We start from the raw sequence: 17,890 nt of genomic DNA, 5'->3' as shown, positions 1-17,890 counted from the left end.
ATTGGCGTGCGTGTAAAAAGATTTCAAATAATAGCAGGCAGAAAGGCTGATGTCCAGACAAAATTTCCCTTATGTTATATAGCACACTGCATGGCATATGCCCGTCTATATAAGCCAAGATGGTGCAAAAAACTAAACCCTATTTCATTTATGAAAAAGATAATGAAAACTGAAGCCAGGCCATGGGACAACATGACAACATCCATTAGTTAGTCCTTCCATTTAATTTAACAACACTATGTTACAACGAAATTTTCAAATTGATCCAAGCCACAAGTCTGACTCAGAAAGAGTATTACATTGCTTATAAAATAAAATATTAATATCCATTAGCCAAGTTAAAAAAATCCATAATCGGAGACATATTTAATATTCTAAGAGTAATGAAAAGTTCTACTACTTATATAACAGACTGTGGAAAAATAAAGTGAATCTTGAGGTGATATATTAAATGCCAGACATCTACGAAATAAACTTAATTTACAGGTCTAAAGAATTCATTACCACTTTTAACGATGGAAAAGGCCAAGTCAAACTTCTTCATTCTGACTCATTTGAAAAACAACATCCAACAACTTTTTTCAGTAGTCAGATATACTCATTAATAAATCATTAGGGTATTTCCTACAGAGTTTTCTTGACACAGTCTTGATTTTATGCAATCTCTAGACAATGAGATGCTTTTTGATGGTAAAGACCGCTACTTTTTTTGTCTACTTTTGTTCGTTCCATTCTATTTTGTTTTAGACAAAAAGTAAAGTACTGTCAAATTTGGTGACCTTCGGATATTTAATATTGATTTCAGGTTCCAGTTGTAGCAGGGATGTACATGTAAATATGTGGTATCCTGCGTGACTGTATATCTGGTGACCCCTAAATTCTGCTGTCCTATTTTGTCTTAAAATATCTTTAAACATACAATGAAATTTTCATCCATACATTAATTTGTGTTTTAAAAATTTATGGTTCATTGAATTTATTTTTTAAATTTTTAAATGTGCAATGCAATTCTTTTTAATGAAATTTTTGTTTTAATAATTATCATATTTTTTTTATTATTATTATTGTAAAGCGCGTTGAGATTTTATGCCATTTTTATGCTGCTATGTAATGCACTATAGAAGAATAAACTATTATTATTATTATTGAGTTTAAATATAAAGAGTGTTCTCTACTGACTTGGGGGGGGGGGGGTAGGATAGCCGAATAGTTAGCACGCGCGCGCTGTATCATACGACCTGTCATTGAGTCAACTGGCGTGTTTTTGAATCCCCGGTTGTACATGACAAGGAGTGGGGTCGCCTGTCCAACCTCGTGGGTTTTCTCCGGGTCCTCCGGTTTCCTCCCACTGCTAAAGACCACTACGCGCAAGCGAATTATTGAAATAAAATTAAACCATATGTTAGTCCCGAAATGACCTAGTTTGTGTCGAGTGGATGTTAAACCCCATTTCTCTCTCTCTCTACTGACATGGTCGTGGAGGATTCCCTTTAGCTCACCCGGTAGAGGTGTATGGATTCTATGCTTAAGGTCACCTTGGAGCATCCTATCACACAGTATACATTCTGTTTACAAAGATATCTTGTATAAAAAACTGACGATCAGAAACATTAATATGAAGTATGCCTATATCTCTCTTAAGCAGAACACGCTTAACAATAACTGGATTGAATTTACTATTTGTTATTAATTTAATGTGATAATTTTGTCGTAATATTCTGTCTGAATGGCAATAACCTAGTCGTTATAGCTTATCCCTTCACTTGTTATTAATAGTGGATAAATATGGATCCAACGTTCATTTATGCCAGAAAATTCTGTTAAGAGCCAAAATAAACTACGGTAAATATCAAAGCATAATCATTGCTTGAGGCATATCCAGTGAGCTAATACTATACCCACTAGCAATGATCAGAGACTAGAGCTGCTTCTAGTTTTAAGTAAGCCTGATGGCTGATATGTAACTCAAGTCAATCGATTTCCAGTCGGACTTGATTCTTTCAAATCATAAGTATGTGTCGACTACAACATCTGTCTTAGAAGTCATCAAACAGACGACTCAATATTTCATATCTATAGACATTAAAATCAAATGACCTAATCAGCAAGAAACATGAGGATATTTCTTTTTATCAGCTTGACATCTACCGTAAACAGTTTGAAGCAGTCTGTATCTATTCTATTATGTAAAATTTTCAACCAAATAGAATGTGAAGGTGACTTTCTAACATCTGTTCAAGAAAAAAATCACTCAGGACTGTTTTCCTTATTTATTTACCTGCAAAATCGACATTTGACAATAAATTATTCTGAATCATTGAAAATATTATGATTATTTCAATCTCTTTATACAAAGGCCATGTTTCTTGACATTAGTTCTTTTATCTTTAAAAATCATTAATTTATAATAAACCCACATCTGACACCAAATGTCGATCAATCACCTAATAAAGGTCACTGAACATGTAATATGATAATACATCAATGTTTTATCAATACACTATTTTCTTTAATTAAAATAATTGTCAGATCTATTGTTAATTGCGCACATAATTTCAACTTTTTCATTTGAGATCTGGTCAAATAAAGATAGGCTGCTGCCAGGCAACAGACCATAATACGTCCACAGCAACAAATCATACAAGCTGTCCATATAGGTAGGTTGTCGTCTTATGGATCTTTTATTGGTTACTTGAGCATTTAGAGCATTTACAAGACACTCAAAAGTTATCATGGGTAACAACCCAAAAAGTAATTATTGAAAATCATCAAAATTTGATAGGCTTCTTTCTTCCATTAACATCAAGAACACCTCAATCAGACAACTTTAGCAGCTAGACATCTACAAGCATTTTAAAGTGACCAAGTGACCAACATAAAGATTGCATAAAAATCTCAGTTAATAGGATGGATGATAACTTTAGTCAAGGACAATAACTCTGTAAACAATTATCGACAGGCTTCTTCATTTTATGAACATAAACACTGAGTATAAATATTAAATCGGTTGGATGATAAAATAGTTTAAAATCAATATGATTCTTTGTCTCATGTATAAATGTATAGTCAATAGGAAGATATTTACAACTTTGCGTTCACAACAAATTGGGGACCAATGGATGGATGAGTGATGACCGATGAACGGACAGACAGACCAACTGACATACAAACAAACGGCACACAACAACCACATTCAATATGACTGTATATCTTTTCGGAAATAAAGTTATATTCAAGAGATGGAGAACATATTAGCGATATTAACTGATCAAGTACCACACCTTCAACATGTACTGAAATAAATTATTGATTCATTATTGATTAAGCTTACATCGCATTGCACCTATAAGACCAATTTTGGTCCATAAATATAAATCATAATAACAAGCTCTAATCATTTAATATACTGACTGCACTAATTTATATCCCAGTTCTTCATAAAAATCATGCAATAACTCTTTTTTATTATTTTGAATGTCTATAACAAGCTACATGGATATTTAATTAGAAGCAAGCAATTAATCCATATAAAAACAGAGACATTAACTAATTAATCACAGAGCAGATTTTTCTTTTAAAACCATTGAAATCTGAGAGTGTAAAGGTTACTCCCTTGTTGAAACAGTACATGGTAGGTATTTGAACGATCAATTAATATAAATGGGTGTACTTGTTGTAGTTAATAGATCTGTGGGCAACCTCCATTAGATTAATTACTCCAGGGGGTATCAGTTTCTGATTAATTGTCACACATGCCATGAAATACGCCTATTAAAGCAGTAACATAGCTACATGATGGCCAATATAGGTGGATAACAAGATCTTATTGGAGTTCGGTATTAATAATAAAAGAAATCTGGACATAAAAGCGTAAATTAATTGGCTGTGGTATAGTAGACAATGTTGGTACCATGAAAGTTGTATTATTGGTGTACTAAAAATGATTGGGTTCTGGTACATAAACTTCCTGCTGAGCTCAATATTAATCTACCTCATGCACAACCTCTACTTTCACTTTGATTCATTTCAGATATAAATTAAACATACATTATTGCAAGAGCTAAATCTGCCTATTTTAGGTCTTTATTTAGGCTTCAGATGTTATAGAAATTATTAATTAGACCTTTATTTACAAGACAAGCTCAAAATCAACTCTGTAGACACTCGGATGGCTTGGATACAGCTTGGATTTAAACAGTCATCTATTTAAAATTAAATCAAGAAATGGCTGACCATGCTAACATTTACCGTTAGACACAGACGTCATTACCGGAAACTGGTGATGAAAGGCCTACCAAGCGAGGGTACCATAGCCATTGAGAATGTTATTTGATAATCGAGAATATGTGGGTGGAGTTATCGTCTGTCAATCAAAGATCGGAAATTCTTGTAGACGGTGCGGACACAGTTGATGCCTATTTCTAGTCCAAACTTCCAACTGTGACAACTTCGTTCAGAATAAAGTAATTTTAATGAAATTTTCAATATTTTCTTTTTTTATCATCTATTTTTGAATTATTATAGCAAGAATGACCAACTCTTTATTAAACTCTTAACTAATGTATCTTTAATCTACCTCATGCAGAACACCTACTTTCACTTTGATTTTTTTCAGATAGAAATTAATGACAATATTACGGTCACATTCAGTAAGCCAAAATTTAAACTAATTTTATTGAAGCCGGTTTCTACTTATTCTCTCAAAACAAAATTCATTTGTATAAAAGTCGATAAGCCCAAGCAAATTAGATATTAAAGTAACATATAACACTGATTTTCAGCCCATCAATAACATCTGACCTTCAGACTGTGAAAAGTCGGTGATGTATATGATTGAAAAAGCTCTCATTGTGATAATAGCAAAAAATTGTTAAGTGAAGGAAGTTAGGCCATTACCTTGAGGAGAACACATAAGATGACTATTTCGTTATCAGTTCTAAAGATCTTACAAACATCTGCTAACTATAATTCTGTGCTGTCCTACAAGTTATTTTGTTTAAATAAAAAACAAAACAACATCTGCCTATCTATTTTATATCATGAAATGAAATCTACAAGCAAATTTGGCTGAGGCTTCAACACTGTATAGGTCTTATGTCAAGTCTTAGACCAAACAGTGCTCTTTTGTCCTTGTGCCATGATGTGTTACCCTGTATATTAGTTTCGGATTGTTGGTGTGGGGATTTCACATTACACCATGCTCGCACAATTGTTTCCCTGCTGGCTCCTGCCCTATCGTGCTGAAGCATGTCAACAGTTATGACGGCTTCTGAAACTAAACCAGTCCATTTATGAAAGACAGAGAGAGAAATGGGCACTCAACACAAACTAGGTCATTTTGGGACTAACATATGATCCTATTTTATTTCAGTAATTTGCTTGTGCGTAGGGGTCTTTAGCAGTGGGAGGAAACCGGAGGACCCGGAGAAAACCCATGAGGTCGGACAGGCGACCCTACTCCTTGTCACGTACAACCCCCTCCATTCATGAAAGACAGTGTCTTTCAATGCTACAAGTAGTACTTTATTTTTATTTTATCGCCAAGCCCAAGGGACAGCTTTTATTAATTTAATTAAATTACAAAATATGACATGACAACTAGCTAAAGATGGCTGTGTGTGTCTCTTTAACACAAACAAAAAACTAATTTAGTTCTAAAAGAATTTACCACTCATCGTAAAATTTCTCGCCCAAATGACAAAACCAAGAGGAAAATCCATTGAAATCAATTTAATTGAAAAATCCATCCAAGCGAACTCAAAACACATTATAGATTTGTGTTACATGTTCGACCCATCTTGACGTGCTTATTTGTAACGATGTGATGAAATCACGTCAAAACGGTAATACACTGTAGAAAGTAATAACATTCCGTTTACATTATCAACATGATAGGCGATAGCTACCACTCAAATAAACTTTCAATTCACTATGTCAAATGAAGTTGAAATATTATAAGCCTGAGGGCAAGAAAAGCTTTGCTTGTCTGTAAAGTTAGATTGCTTTTGATGAAATAAATATCCTGAATAAATAGAAAATTTGACAACTATTTATCTTTCGCTGGAAAAGTGTGATTTCAAAATATCACTAAACAGATTAACGACAACATTTCGCAGTTGGACCTTCCCTCCACTTGGATGCATACCTCCCTCCCCATCCCAAGGTCACACATTTTTGTTAAATACTTTTTTTCTTCCTTATCTAGCAATGTATCTTAAATTTTGATAATATTTTTCATTGTCTATTTGTACCTAAATTTGTAGTAACCATATATGAAATACAGGTAACAACAGTATGTAGAATGAGGGTGGAGGGTAGCATGTGCGCTGTATCATAAGGTCTGTCATTGTCCATTGAGTCAATTGGCATGGTTTTGATTCCCCGGTGGTACATGACAAGGAGTAGGGTCGCCTGTCCGACCTTGTGGATTTTCTCTGGGTGTTCCAGTTTCCTCCCACTGCTAAAAGATCCCTACGCGCAAGCGATTTATTGAAATAAAATTCAACCATGTGTTAGTCCCGAAATTACCTAGTTTGTGTCGAGTGCATGTTAAATCCCATTTCTCTCTCTCTCGCATGTATAATGTACATGGTAGGTGAATGCCCTTCAGAGAACTACACTACAGTTCATCATTGCAAGATTTTACGCCTTTATATAACAAGGTTAGCGTGAGATGTTTTAGTTGACCTTAATACGACCTTCTGATTACATCACATTGAAAACTGACAATTTGCGTAAAAATTTGATTAAAACAAGCCAATCAGATTGAAATCTCGATAGTAAACGTGCTATTAAATTGAAAAATGTTCAGCCATTTTGATTTCTATGACAACAACGTACTCTAATTAGAATATTGTAATAGAAAAAAAGAGCACTTAAAGTTAAAGGCACAACACACCATACATATGTATATCTCAAAAGTAAAAAAAAAAATATGTGTACTATTTTAATATAAAGTCTGTTGATGTTATATATTTTATTTTATGTAATTTAACACATAGGAGTACAAAACAAGGCAACAGTTCATAAGACTGATGTCCACTGCTTTATTTTCCTGCTTGTCAGTGATGCAGGGCGGAGGGCCTGACAAGGAGAGCTGTCTAGTCATTCGGATGGGACAAAAAAAACTGAGGTCTAGTGTACACATTGGCATGCACGTAAAAGATCCCTTGACAGTTGGAATTCAATATAGAAGTAGGCCGTAGTGCCGCTGTCTGGGCAAAATTTCTCTCATAGCACACTGTATGGCGTATGCCCGTCTTCATTAGCCCAGTTCGGAGCAGAACAGTAGGACGTTAAACCCCATTTCATTTCATTTCATTTCCACTGCCTTAATCCCAAAATAAATACATGTGGATGACACTTGCATATTTATCTTTTGGTAAATAATTTAGTAATAAAATTGCTTATCACTCCACTTAACCTGAGCAGAAAATGCTCATTATGCCACATAGTCAAGATACAACCTTGGTATATATATATATATATATATATATAGTCAGACTATTTTTATCATATTGGAGTCTGGTTAAACTTGACAATTATCAAACAGTTCTCACCCTGTTTAGTCTTGATGATACAGTAATATGACATTTATAGCCTGACTATTATCAAAGGAAACCCACTTTAGATGTGAATGACAGGAAAGCTAAGATGGCGGAAACACCAATGTTAAAACTATTTGATTTGTAATGTTCTAAAACAAGCTTAGGGTTTTCCTTTCTGAGGAAAAGTAAAGCATCCCTGCTTAATCTATTTAATAAAGAAATGTATAGAATATTATAAACTAGACTAATATTTTAGGACATAAACTTCTTTGATTAATGAAGGTCCAAATAAAGTATTGAATTGTACTTGGGCAAGATATATCCAATAAAATGTGATGGGTTCACTAGTCCGCGGGTTCACTAGTCCGCCGCTATAAGAAATACTATAAATATGGGTATCAATAAACCTAATCCAACACTAACCCTAATAATAGAAATGGGTGGACTAATGAACCCTAACCCTAACTCATCCCTTATAATAGATATCGGTGGACTACTGAACCCTAACCCAACCCTAACCCTAATAATAGATATCGGCGGACAAATGAACCCGCGAACTAATGAACCCGCAGACTAGTGAGCATTCCCCAATAAAATTTTTGTTTTGAAATATCAAGTGTAAGTTGGTTTGTTTAGTACTGGTAATTATAGTTTGCTTTAAACTGTCAACTGTGGCCACAAAATGGACTCTATCTGTGGACCTAACACCTTAGTGCGTAAGGCACTGGCTCGCTAACAAGGAGGGTTTGATACCGGCATGGTTTCCCCTTGTCAGTGGTGAAGATGGAACAAAAAACCGAGGTCCAATGTACACATTGGTATGCATGTAAAAGAACCCTGACAGTTGAAATTCAATATCGTCATATCGAGTAGACTGTAGCGCCAATGCCCAGGCATTATTTCCCAAACAACACACTGTATGCTTATGCCCAGTCTTCAATAGCCCAGTCAAGGCATAAAAGTAGGTTGTTAAAACCCATTTCATTGCCTAAAATTTTAAATGACACAGATACCCATTTCAAAACACAAACAAACCAAATTTAATTAAATCATCACTCCTATTTTTACTTGTGTGCTTTAGAACATGAGGCTTGTTATGGAGTCAAGTGTCATGGTTTAGATCCCAGGCTTGTATGTGATAAGGAGTACACCCTCCTGCCTAACCTCAAAGTTTTTCTTGAGGAACTCCTGTAATATGTTCTATATTCACAACTACACTGTTCATGTCTGGACATTTGTATATTAAGAGCTTGTGAGATGGTTGAATAAAACTGAAGTATCAACAAATTCTTTTCGTTTTGACAATTTTAAACTCTACTTGGTTAATGATCCCCACTGTTTGCAACTTATATACATTATGTCCACCAGTTTTAATAAGAAAATGAGTTTAATGTCCACTCGACACAAAGTCATTTTGAGACTAACATATGGTTTAATTTTATTTCATTAATTTGTTTGCACGTAGGGGTCTTTAGCAGTGGTGGGCCTAAAAACTGAGATCCCATGTATACACTGACACGCATGTAAAAGATCACATGGTAGTTGGAATTCAATATAAGAGTAGGTCAAAGTGCCGCTGCCTGGGCAAAATTACTCTCATAGCACACTGTATGGCGTAAGCCCGTCTTCATTAGCCCAGTCGGAGCAGAACAGTAGGACATTAAACCTCATTTCATTTCATTTCTTAAGCAGTGGTAGGAAATCAGAGAACCCAGAGAAAACCCACGAGGTTAGACAGGCGATCCTACTCCTTGTCACATACAAGTGGGGAATCGAAACCATACCACTTGACTCAATGATGGACCTTATGGTGCAACAAACACATGTTAACCATTCGGCCACCTGAATTATAAGCCTGGATTATTTTCCTTTAAAACTAATAGTAAGATGATGGCCAAGCCTAGACATAAGGCACCTGTCACAAACTTTGTCCAAGTACAAATTATCACACAGTGTATATATATATATATATATATATATAAGGCTGGACATAAGGCGCCTGTCGAGGACATGGTCAGACACAAATTATAACACGTCATGTATTATAATAAGCACATTAGGAGATAATTTGTGTCTGACACAGTCTATGCCAATGTGTTTTCTGTCCAGGCTTGATGATGGCATTGACACTTACTTGTAATCCATTTCGTCAATGGCAACACTCATATGTCTGGGTTGAGATGGACATGAGTAGAGATTTCTATCATCTTCAGGTATTAAATCCACATCATGAAAGACAACACATTGAAAGTCATATTGTTTTAAGGCTTCCTTAAAGGCAGCGTTCATTATTCTTCCTTTATTAAAAGTTCGATTTCCATGCTGAAACAAACAAGAAAAATAATCGTTTTAATATTTAAAAAAAACAAATAAAATTCATTTAGCTTACTATTTCCATTCCATACAAGAGAAATAGAGAGAAATGGGTTTTAACATCCACTCTACACAAACTAGGTCATTTAGGGACTAACACGCTTGCTGTAGTGGTCTTTAGCAGTGGGAGGAAAACAGAGGACCAAGAGAAAACCCAGGAGGTTGAACAGGTGACTCTACTCCTTGTCAGATACAAACGGAGACAGACGTTATGATCTAATGCACTGTGTATTAAACTCACATGAGAAACAGAATTGGTACAAACAACTGATGATATATGGATATATTAATATTATGGAGGTGATTATTTTCTAAAAATAATCCTAGGATCTTCAGATTTTATCTGTTCTTATGCTCAAACAGATTTGGATCTGAAGGATGTAAGTTAAAGGGGACGGTTCTCACTATAATAGTTAAAAAATAGATAATGTAAAGAGAATATGCTGAAAATTTCAGTCAAATTGCTCCACAATGAACCAAGATTTCAGCGATTGCATTTTGGGCCTAGCCTTGATCATCGTTACTAAAGTCGGTACGATAAAAAAACAAAGTCTTGATTATCCATTTTGACATTAAATCATTCATCACAATATGTATTAAAAATCAGTAAACACCACAGGCTAGCGATGGCACCGAGAGTTGATTATGGTCTGGATAAGTTAATTAATGTCTAATTAATAATTTATATAACATTTCAGGCCTAAAGAAAGACCTGCAAGAGCTAAATCTGCCAATTGCAGGTCTTTCTTTAGGCCTGAAATGTTATATAAATTATTAATTAGACATTAATTAACTTATCCAGACCATAATCAACTCTCGGTGCCATCGCTAGCCTGTGGTGTTTACTGATTTTTAATACACAAACCAAAGCAAGAAAACACTGTTAAATGAAATCAGAGTTTACATGCATACAGATTAAAAAGAACGATTTAAACCAGCCATCTTGGAATTGTGACATCAATTGATGTGCAATTGTCCAAGGAATAAGCAGGCTAGCAACAAGAATAAGACGAGTAGTGGTTGGGGACCAGTTCCTGCTCCAAAAATTGAATAAGTTACATATATGAAATCAGCATTTACAAGGAAGTTTTATGAGAGAGATCGAGAGAGAGAGAGAGAGAGAGAGAGAGAGAGAGAGAGTTTAAAGACCACTCAACACAAACTAGGTCATTTTGGGACAAACATATGGTTCAATTTTATTTCAATAATTCACTTGTGCCTAAGGATCTTTAGCAGTGGGAGGAAACCCGAGGACCCGGAGAAAACCTACGAAGTTAAACAGGTGACCCTATTCAATGTAAAACCAGGGAATCGAAACCAGCCAGTTGACTCAATGACAGACCTTGTGATACATGATACAGCACACATATGTGCTAACCATTCAGTCATCCAAGCCCCCAGGAAGTTTTATGGGTTTGTCATAAAATGACTGGGGCCATATAGTGTTACCCTAGTCCATCTGTTGTCCTGTGCTCTTCCGACTTCAGTTATTCAAGTACCTTCCCAATCGACCAACATTAACATGTATGGCCATTGGACATATTTTCAGATCTTTTTCGCAATACTTCAAGATATTGAATTGAAAGCTGGTATATGTAGTTGTATATGGGTAGTTACTGAAGAAACTCTTAGTTCTAATAGATAAAACATCCCTAGGCAACTAAAAAGCATTGTCTGAAAAAGCATTAAATTCATCCATCTTTGAATACATTATGATTCATTCCTAGCACAAGGCATATACAATACATAGCAAACAATTATCGGTTAAGCAATTAAATAGCTGATTATATATTAAACACAGCTGTGTCTGATAATTCATGTATAAATGAAGATGTTTATCATGTTTATAAATATTTAATAGATAAAAATATTGTTTGTGGTGCCGTGAATATATCCTTTCGCTAATTCTAAAGATAAAATTCAACAATAACCATCCATACAATCCCATTTTACCGTTCATTAAAATTAAAAATGTATTTCGTCAATGTTTGCGAGCATAAATGTTTGATTGTAAACTATTCAAACTATTTGGACCAGAACAAATATAGTTGTTGCTAAAAATATGAAATGTTCAAGATATTTCAAACCAAGCGTAACAGAATGATCCTGTCGGGAATCGAATACACGATCACATACATCTCTACCGAGTCCCAAATGAGGTGGGATTGGATGGCCAAATGGTAAGTGTGTGTGCATTGCATCATAAGGTCTGTCATTGAGTCAACTGGCGTGGTTTCGATTCCCCGGTTGTACGTGAAAATGAATTACTGAAATAAAATGTCTGTTCCAGGTCATTTCTTCCATTTTTTAATTAAAATGGCCAAAACTTTGTGACATCCCTGGAATTTTCATCCCTTAGCCTAAATGACTAGAAGTTTGATACAATCCAGTATTCTCTTGAAAATTTCATATATTTCAACATTGCCACTTTCTCAGAACATAAACATTACGACTACGCCTACGGTAAATGGAACACTTGCATATCGCATTAGGGTAGACAAGTGCTAACAAATTGGATGCATTCGGTTAGAAATGTCTAGTGAAGGAGAATTCGCCCGTTTGTTTCGCGACAATAATAGTTATTAAGGTTTCACACCATATTGGGTTGTTTTTTTCGGATTAATACGTTATTTTTTTCGGATTAATATTAATATGTTGGTTTTTTTTCGGATTAATATGGTTTTTTTCTGTTTCCACCTTGCTTATTTCGGAGAAAAATGCTTATTGGATCACTTGCAGTTACTTATATGGCCCATATTTTAGAACAGTGTCTAAAATAATCTGTGATTAAGTATAATCAGTAACTACATGTAGCTAATTAGAGATTAGTAGTTGACTAAGTTTGGCATTCTCAAATGTCAGATGAACTAATCTTATACTAGAATTTCTCTTCATCAACGATTAAAATTAAGTTATAAAATTTGATTGTGATTAAACATTTAAATCACTGATTTAATATAATCATAGATTAAAGAGCTTTTGTTTATCATTGATGAAAGGGACAAGTTACAGGAAGTAGATTACAGAAACATATGTTTGAGAACCGTGTTTCCCACCCTGAGGTTTAAAGTGATCAGTAGGGGGTTAGCAAGGAGAAAAGGCGGGTCCGTGAAAAAAGATATCCAAGTAAATTAGAGCATGAAATTTTTGGTATTGTACTGGGACAGTGAATTTCGGTAGTTGTTATCCGTCGCATTTTCCACAAGCGACCTAGTTGAGTTCACAATGCAGAGGTGTGGAGGTGTAATTGTCTTCACTACAACAGAAAATTCTCTTGGATTAACATCCGAATTTATCATTATTTGTCGATTTTGTATAAACTTGCAATATTTCTATTTAAAGGGGGTCATCCTGGATTTTAACAGTCTCAGAAACAAAAGTGTACGTATGAAATTTAAGCACCAAAATATATAGGAATGATGTATTTACCTTGCTTCAAAATTTTAGTTCGATATATTGAGTCGTTTAAGATTTCGGTTCAATTTCCCCGTTGGGTGACCTGATAATCTATTGCTGTTCCTTTAGAGATCTATACAGTACATGACCCAAGTCACGTGTTGTACTTGATAATGAAAGGTAAATTTCACCAACACATTATTTTATAAAATAAAAGTCTGGTTTTATCCAGTCACCGTAGTATACAGCTTGGGCCACCGGGCTCCATTTCCAGATGAAGACTGACGGGTTAAAGTTGTTTGAAAACGTGTCACGTATATTGAGTTAGTTGCTCAGCTCTAAGGTAGAGTTTTAAGGGCTTTTAACACAAAATTAAGCAGTTTTATTCTCCAAAATATAATCGAGTTTGGCTCTTTAAATAAGATGACCAGACGTAGGCAGGTCACCTGGAAGATGAAAATGTAATTATCATTTTTAATAAAGTTGTTCGCATCGCCCCGCTTGGCACGTCATAATATAAACATAAAATGTGTCCATTTTATGTTTCGATGGAATGTTTTGCCATTTAGATACTGCTTTTCCAATTTCTATACATAACTGAGTGCCAATTACTTAATATTTCATGAGATATATTAAATATAATATCGTTTATTATATATAAAAACATGAACAGTATATTTGTAATTATCAAGCTTAATACCTAAAATACAATTATTGTGTTGGCTCCACTTTGAACTTAGCTGTTTTTCATTTCTTACATCTCTTTGTTTGAAATATTGTGTGAATATATGAAACTGAAACAAAGAATGTAACAAACTCTTTTAATGCAACAAATTGTATTTTTTGTTTTGTTCGTAGGAAGGTTGCTAGTTGTAGGTAACATTGAAATATTGTTCCAGTCCCTGCAGAGGGCGAGCTATATCATCTCAAACTTTGGTTTTCATTAAATTCGATTTTCAGAGAGTGTTGGGTATCCGGCCAGTACCAAGGTATCATTAGTAGTAGAAACTTAAAACTCTTGTGTGTAGGAGCCACCTGAGTGTTCCTACTAATGTCCAAAATTTTGTCTGTCCAAATCAATTATTGTCCGAATAGCAGATCATGTAAATTTGGTTCCAAAATTGCCCATTTTTAGCTTATTTTTCTATTAAAATATATTTTTCGAGGTCGGTATTAACTAAAGGCGTTTTTGTGAACCGATTAGATTAGACCGATTAGCTATTATACGAATTTGTGAACCAAGTTGATTATGCTAATCGTTACATTTGTGAGACGATTTAACTCAACTGATTAGGCAAATCGACCTAATCGTCCCAGGAGGTGTTTAGGCGATTAGATTTGACGTTTTCAAAATGGCGGAATGTTCGACATCGTAAGTAATTTTTAATGCTTATTGTTGTTTTTCTCCATAAAAAATGTTTTTTTAAAACGCATTTGATGTGTTTAAAGTAGCTAAGTCTCTAACTCAATATCATCCAAAATCTTCAACATTGAAAACACGATTTATTTGTCAAATTATATCAACATTCATGTTGTGATCTTAACGGGAAAAGATGGGCTTTTGATATCCAATATTTAAGACAAAATAAACATTTTACCATTGGTACACGAATCGTGTACCATAATGCGCTTCAGCCCTAGTTGTATCAAGAGACTCGAGGGACGAGGCTAGACACATTGCACCAAATCAAACGGCGTATGTAAACTGGAATAACCAGACGCTAGAAATTTGCACTCGCTTGAGACTGCTGGCTTATTTCGCCGAACATAACGGATTTGAAATTGGAGTAAAAACGGAAACTATTGAATGTAAATCAGTTTATATACATTCATATTACAGTATTATATGCATTGCGACCCACTTTTGTCAATTTCGAGGTCCCAAATGTTAGCGATTTAGCTCCTTTAATGTTAACTTTATAGTCCACAAGAATGTTAGATCACCTCTGGCTCTAAGCAATTTTAGGCCCTCTGGGTGCCAGCAGTGTCACTGTAATCTGTAGGTAACTTGGACTACACGTGAAACACACGCCCCCCTCGTCATGTTAGCAGAGACAATTTTTTTTCTGATCGGTGTCCGTGGTGGCAGCCATCTTACCAAATCATAATTATCAAATTTCACATTTGTGGACCATAGCTAATCAAATCGAAATCATACCAAATCGTACTAAAAATTAAAACCTAATCTAATCGACTCACAAAAACGCCTTAAATCAATCTAATATTTTGTGGGGCTGTATCTGGGTACTAACCCATCTCACAGAAAAAATTTGGTCCAAATCCCTGACCAGAGGTTTGCCACCCCCTGCATGGTGCTCTCACGGACACACTCTTAAATTAAAATATCCACTGAAAAGTTGGAAATTGGATTAAGAGCAAGCTATATTGCCGCTGTCAGGGCAAAATTTCCCCTCATGGTCATAGCCCACTGCATGGTGCATCTCTATCTCCATTGCAAGACAACAAGGGATGACTGCTCTGTAGCATGGGTGAGATTACTACCAAAGTTGCTGATATCATAATATCGTGATATTTATACAGGAATTTCATGCTCAGTGTTTTAAGTTATTGGTAGATGTAAATATGAAATGAAATGAAATGGGGTTTAATGTCCTACTGTTCTGCTCTGAACTGGGCTAATGAAGATGGGCATATGCCATACTGTGTGCAATGAGGTACATTTTGCCTGGACAGTGGCACTACAGCCTACTCTTATATCGAAATCCAACTGCCAAGGGATCTTTTACGTGCACGCCAATGTGTACAAGGGACCTCGTTTTTTCCTCCCATCTGAATGACTAGACAGCTGTCCTTGTCAGGCCCTCCGTCCGATGTAAATATGAAACACTACTAGCACAATAACATTGAAGAATAACATACCAAGTCTATTTGTTGGTGTCTTTTTTTTTTTACTCAAACATTCATTGATGCTTAACAAATTCAGTGCATATGAGTTGGAAATTTAATCTGACAGGTCTTTTTATAAAACCAGGAAAAAATATTTAATTTGCTTCTTATTGAATTATGCTTGTGATTAAAAAAAAATCAACCATTTTTAAATCCAAAATCTAAATAACCAGACAATAATTTGAGCAACTGTTAAAATGACTCACATTATAGGTTGATAATCGAATTGACGCCAGTTGCACGTTCCATTAATTAAAAGATAATAAATGACATTTTAAGTTTATTGTCATTTTCTACGGTACGAGTTTGGCTGCTTACATAATTATGAATTAATCGAATATCCTATTATTATCAAGTGCAACACGAAACACAATACATGCGTTCTCGTATTAAAAATCTATCAAACTATGAAGTGATGTAAACTTCTCCTTACATGAGCTAAATCCCTATTCTTTGGCACCTAGGAATGGACACAAATGGGTTGGAAGGCATATATAATAATGTAATATGAATGTATATAAACTGATTAACATTCAAACGTTTCTGTTTTTACTATAATTTCTCATCATAATTTCTCATTTTATGTTCGGCAAAATACGCGAAGAGTTTAAATTGAATGAAAGTCTTTGACGTCTACACCGGTAGTATTCTCCTGTGGGGTATGTTTAGCTTCGCTATCGAGTCTCTTCATTACAAATTGCACTCAAAAGCATTCTGGCACGTGTTTCGTGTGCTAATTTTTAAATTTTCATTATGTCTTAAATATTGGATATCAGAAGCCCATCTTTTAAGGGTAAGATAACAGAGAGAGAGAGAGAGAGAGAGAGAGGGTTTAACATCCACTCGAAACAAACAAGGTCATTTTTTGGGACTAAGATATGGTTTAATTTTTTTTATTTCAACATAATATTTATAAATAGCATCAATTGTACAATATACATGTAGGTAATTATAAAGAAACATACTTTAACAACAATTTTGGGTCTAGTGCCCAAGATGCCATTAAAAATTTCCATAATTTTACTTTTTCAGGAAAATAAATGCAGGTCCAGACAAGACATCTAGAAAGCGGGTGGACTGTATATGATGGTGAAACTATTCTGAAAGATTTTGGTAAAGACTCGTTCTCTGCCTCGCTGTGGCTTTAGTTAGATCATACAGCTGGTCACTCTCTCTTTCTAGAGAATTTAAGCCTGGTAATTTGGATTAACTTTGCATGACATTTGTCCCAGACAAGTGGTGATATGAGATATTGAGAGAAATTCCCGAATAATAGTTATAGGGTCAGATCTAAATATTAAGGTCATCTGATCACAATTGTGACCTCTAGAGTTTTATTGGCCTTTTAGACTGGATTAAACCATGCCAAAAATTGCAAATTGTCAAAAAAAAAATGCATGATCGGGATCAACTACTTTAATGGATATTGTATATTTTACAGTGCTTGTGATTAAAAGAGTGAAAACGTCCAGAAAAATCAATGTTAGTCCATCCGAGCATTTATGAGCTAAGCAACTCATAAAAAACACAAGAGTTTATAACAAAGGGGAATAACTCTGAATGATATTATTGGAAGTTGTTGAAAATCAAATTGGTTCTCCATTATACTATTTCAGAACGACAGTGTAATAATTGTAACCTATCAAATTCCAACAAGATTTCGAAAT

The 17,890-nt window shown here is 34.8% G+C and overlaps 1 protein-coding gene across 1 annotated transcript in view; it reads right to left on the bottom strand.

Annotated features, from left to right (window-relative positions):
- Positions 1 to 17,890, bottom strand: part of LOC126810542 (beta-1,4-N-acetylgalactosaminyltransferase bre-4) — a 72,826-nt gene that overhangs the window by 30,182 nt on the left and 24,754 nt on the right. Inside the window, exon 3 of the mRNA XM_050535671.2 lies at positions 9,682 to 9,869. Within this exon, the coding sequence (XP_050391628.2) occupies positions 9,682 to 9,869 (188 nt within the window). The remainder of the gene's footprint in view (positions 1 to 9,681; positions 9,870 to 17,890) is intronic.

The sequence above is a fragment of the Patella vulgata genome, chromosome 2 (genome assembly GCF_932274485.2).
Source record: "Patella vulgata chromosome 2, xgPatVulg1.2, whole genome shotgun sequence".
In the NCBI taxonomy this organism is placed as follows: Eukaryota; Metazoa; Mollusca; class Gastropoda; family Patellidae; genus Patella; species Patella vulgata.
This window is presented reverse-complemented; position numbering and strand designations above follow the sequence as displayed.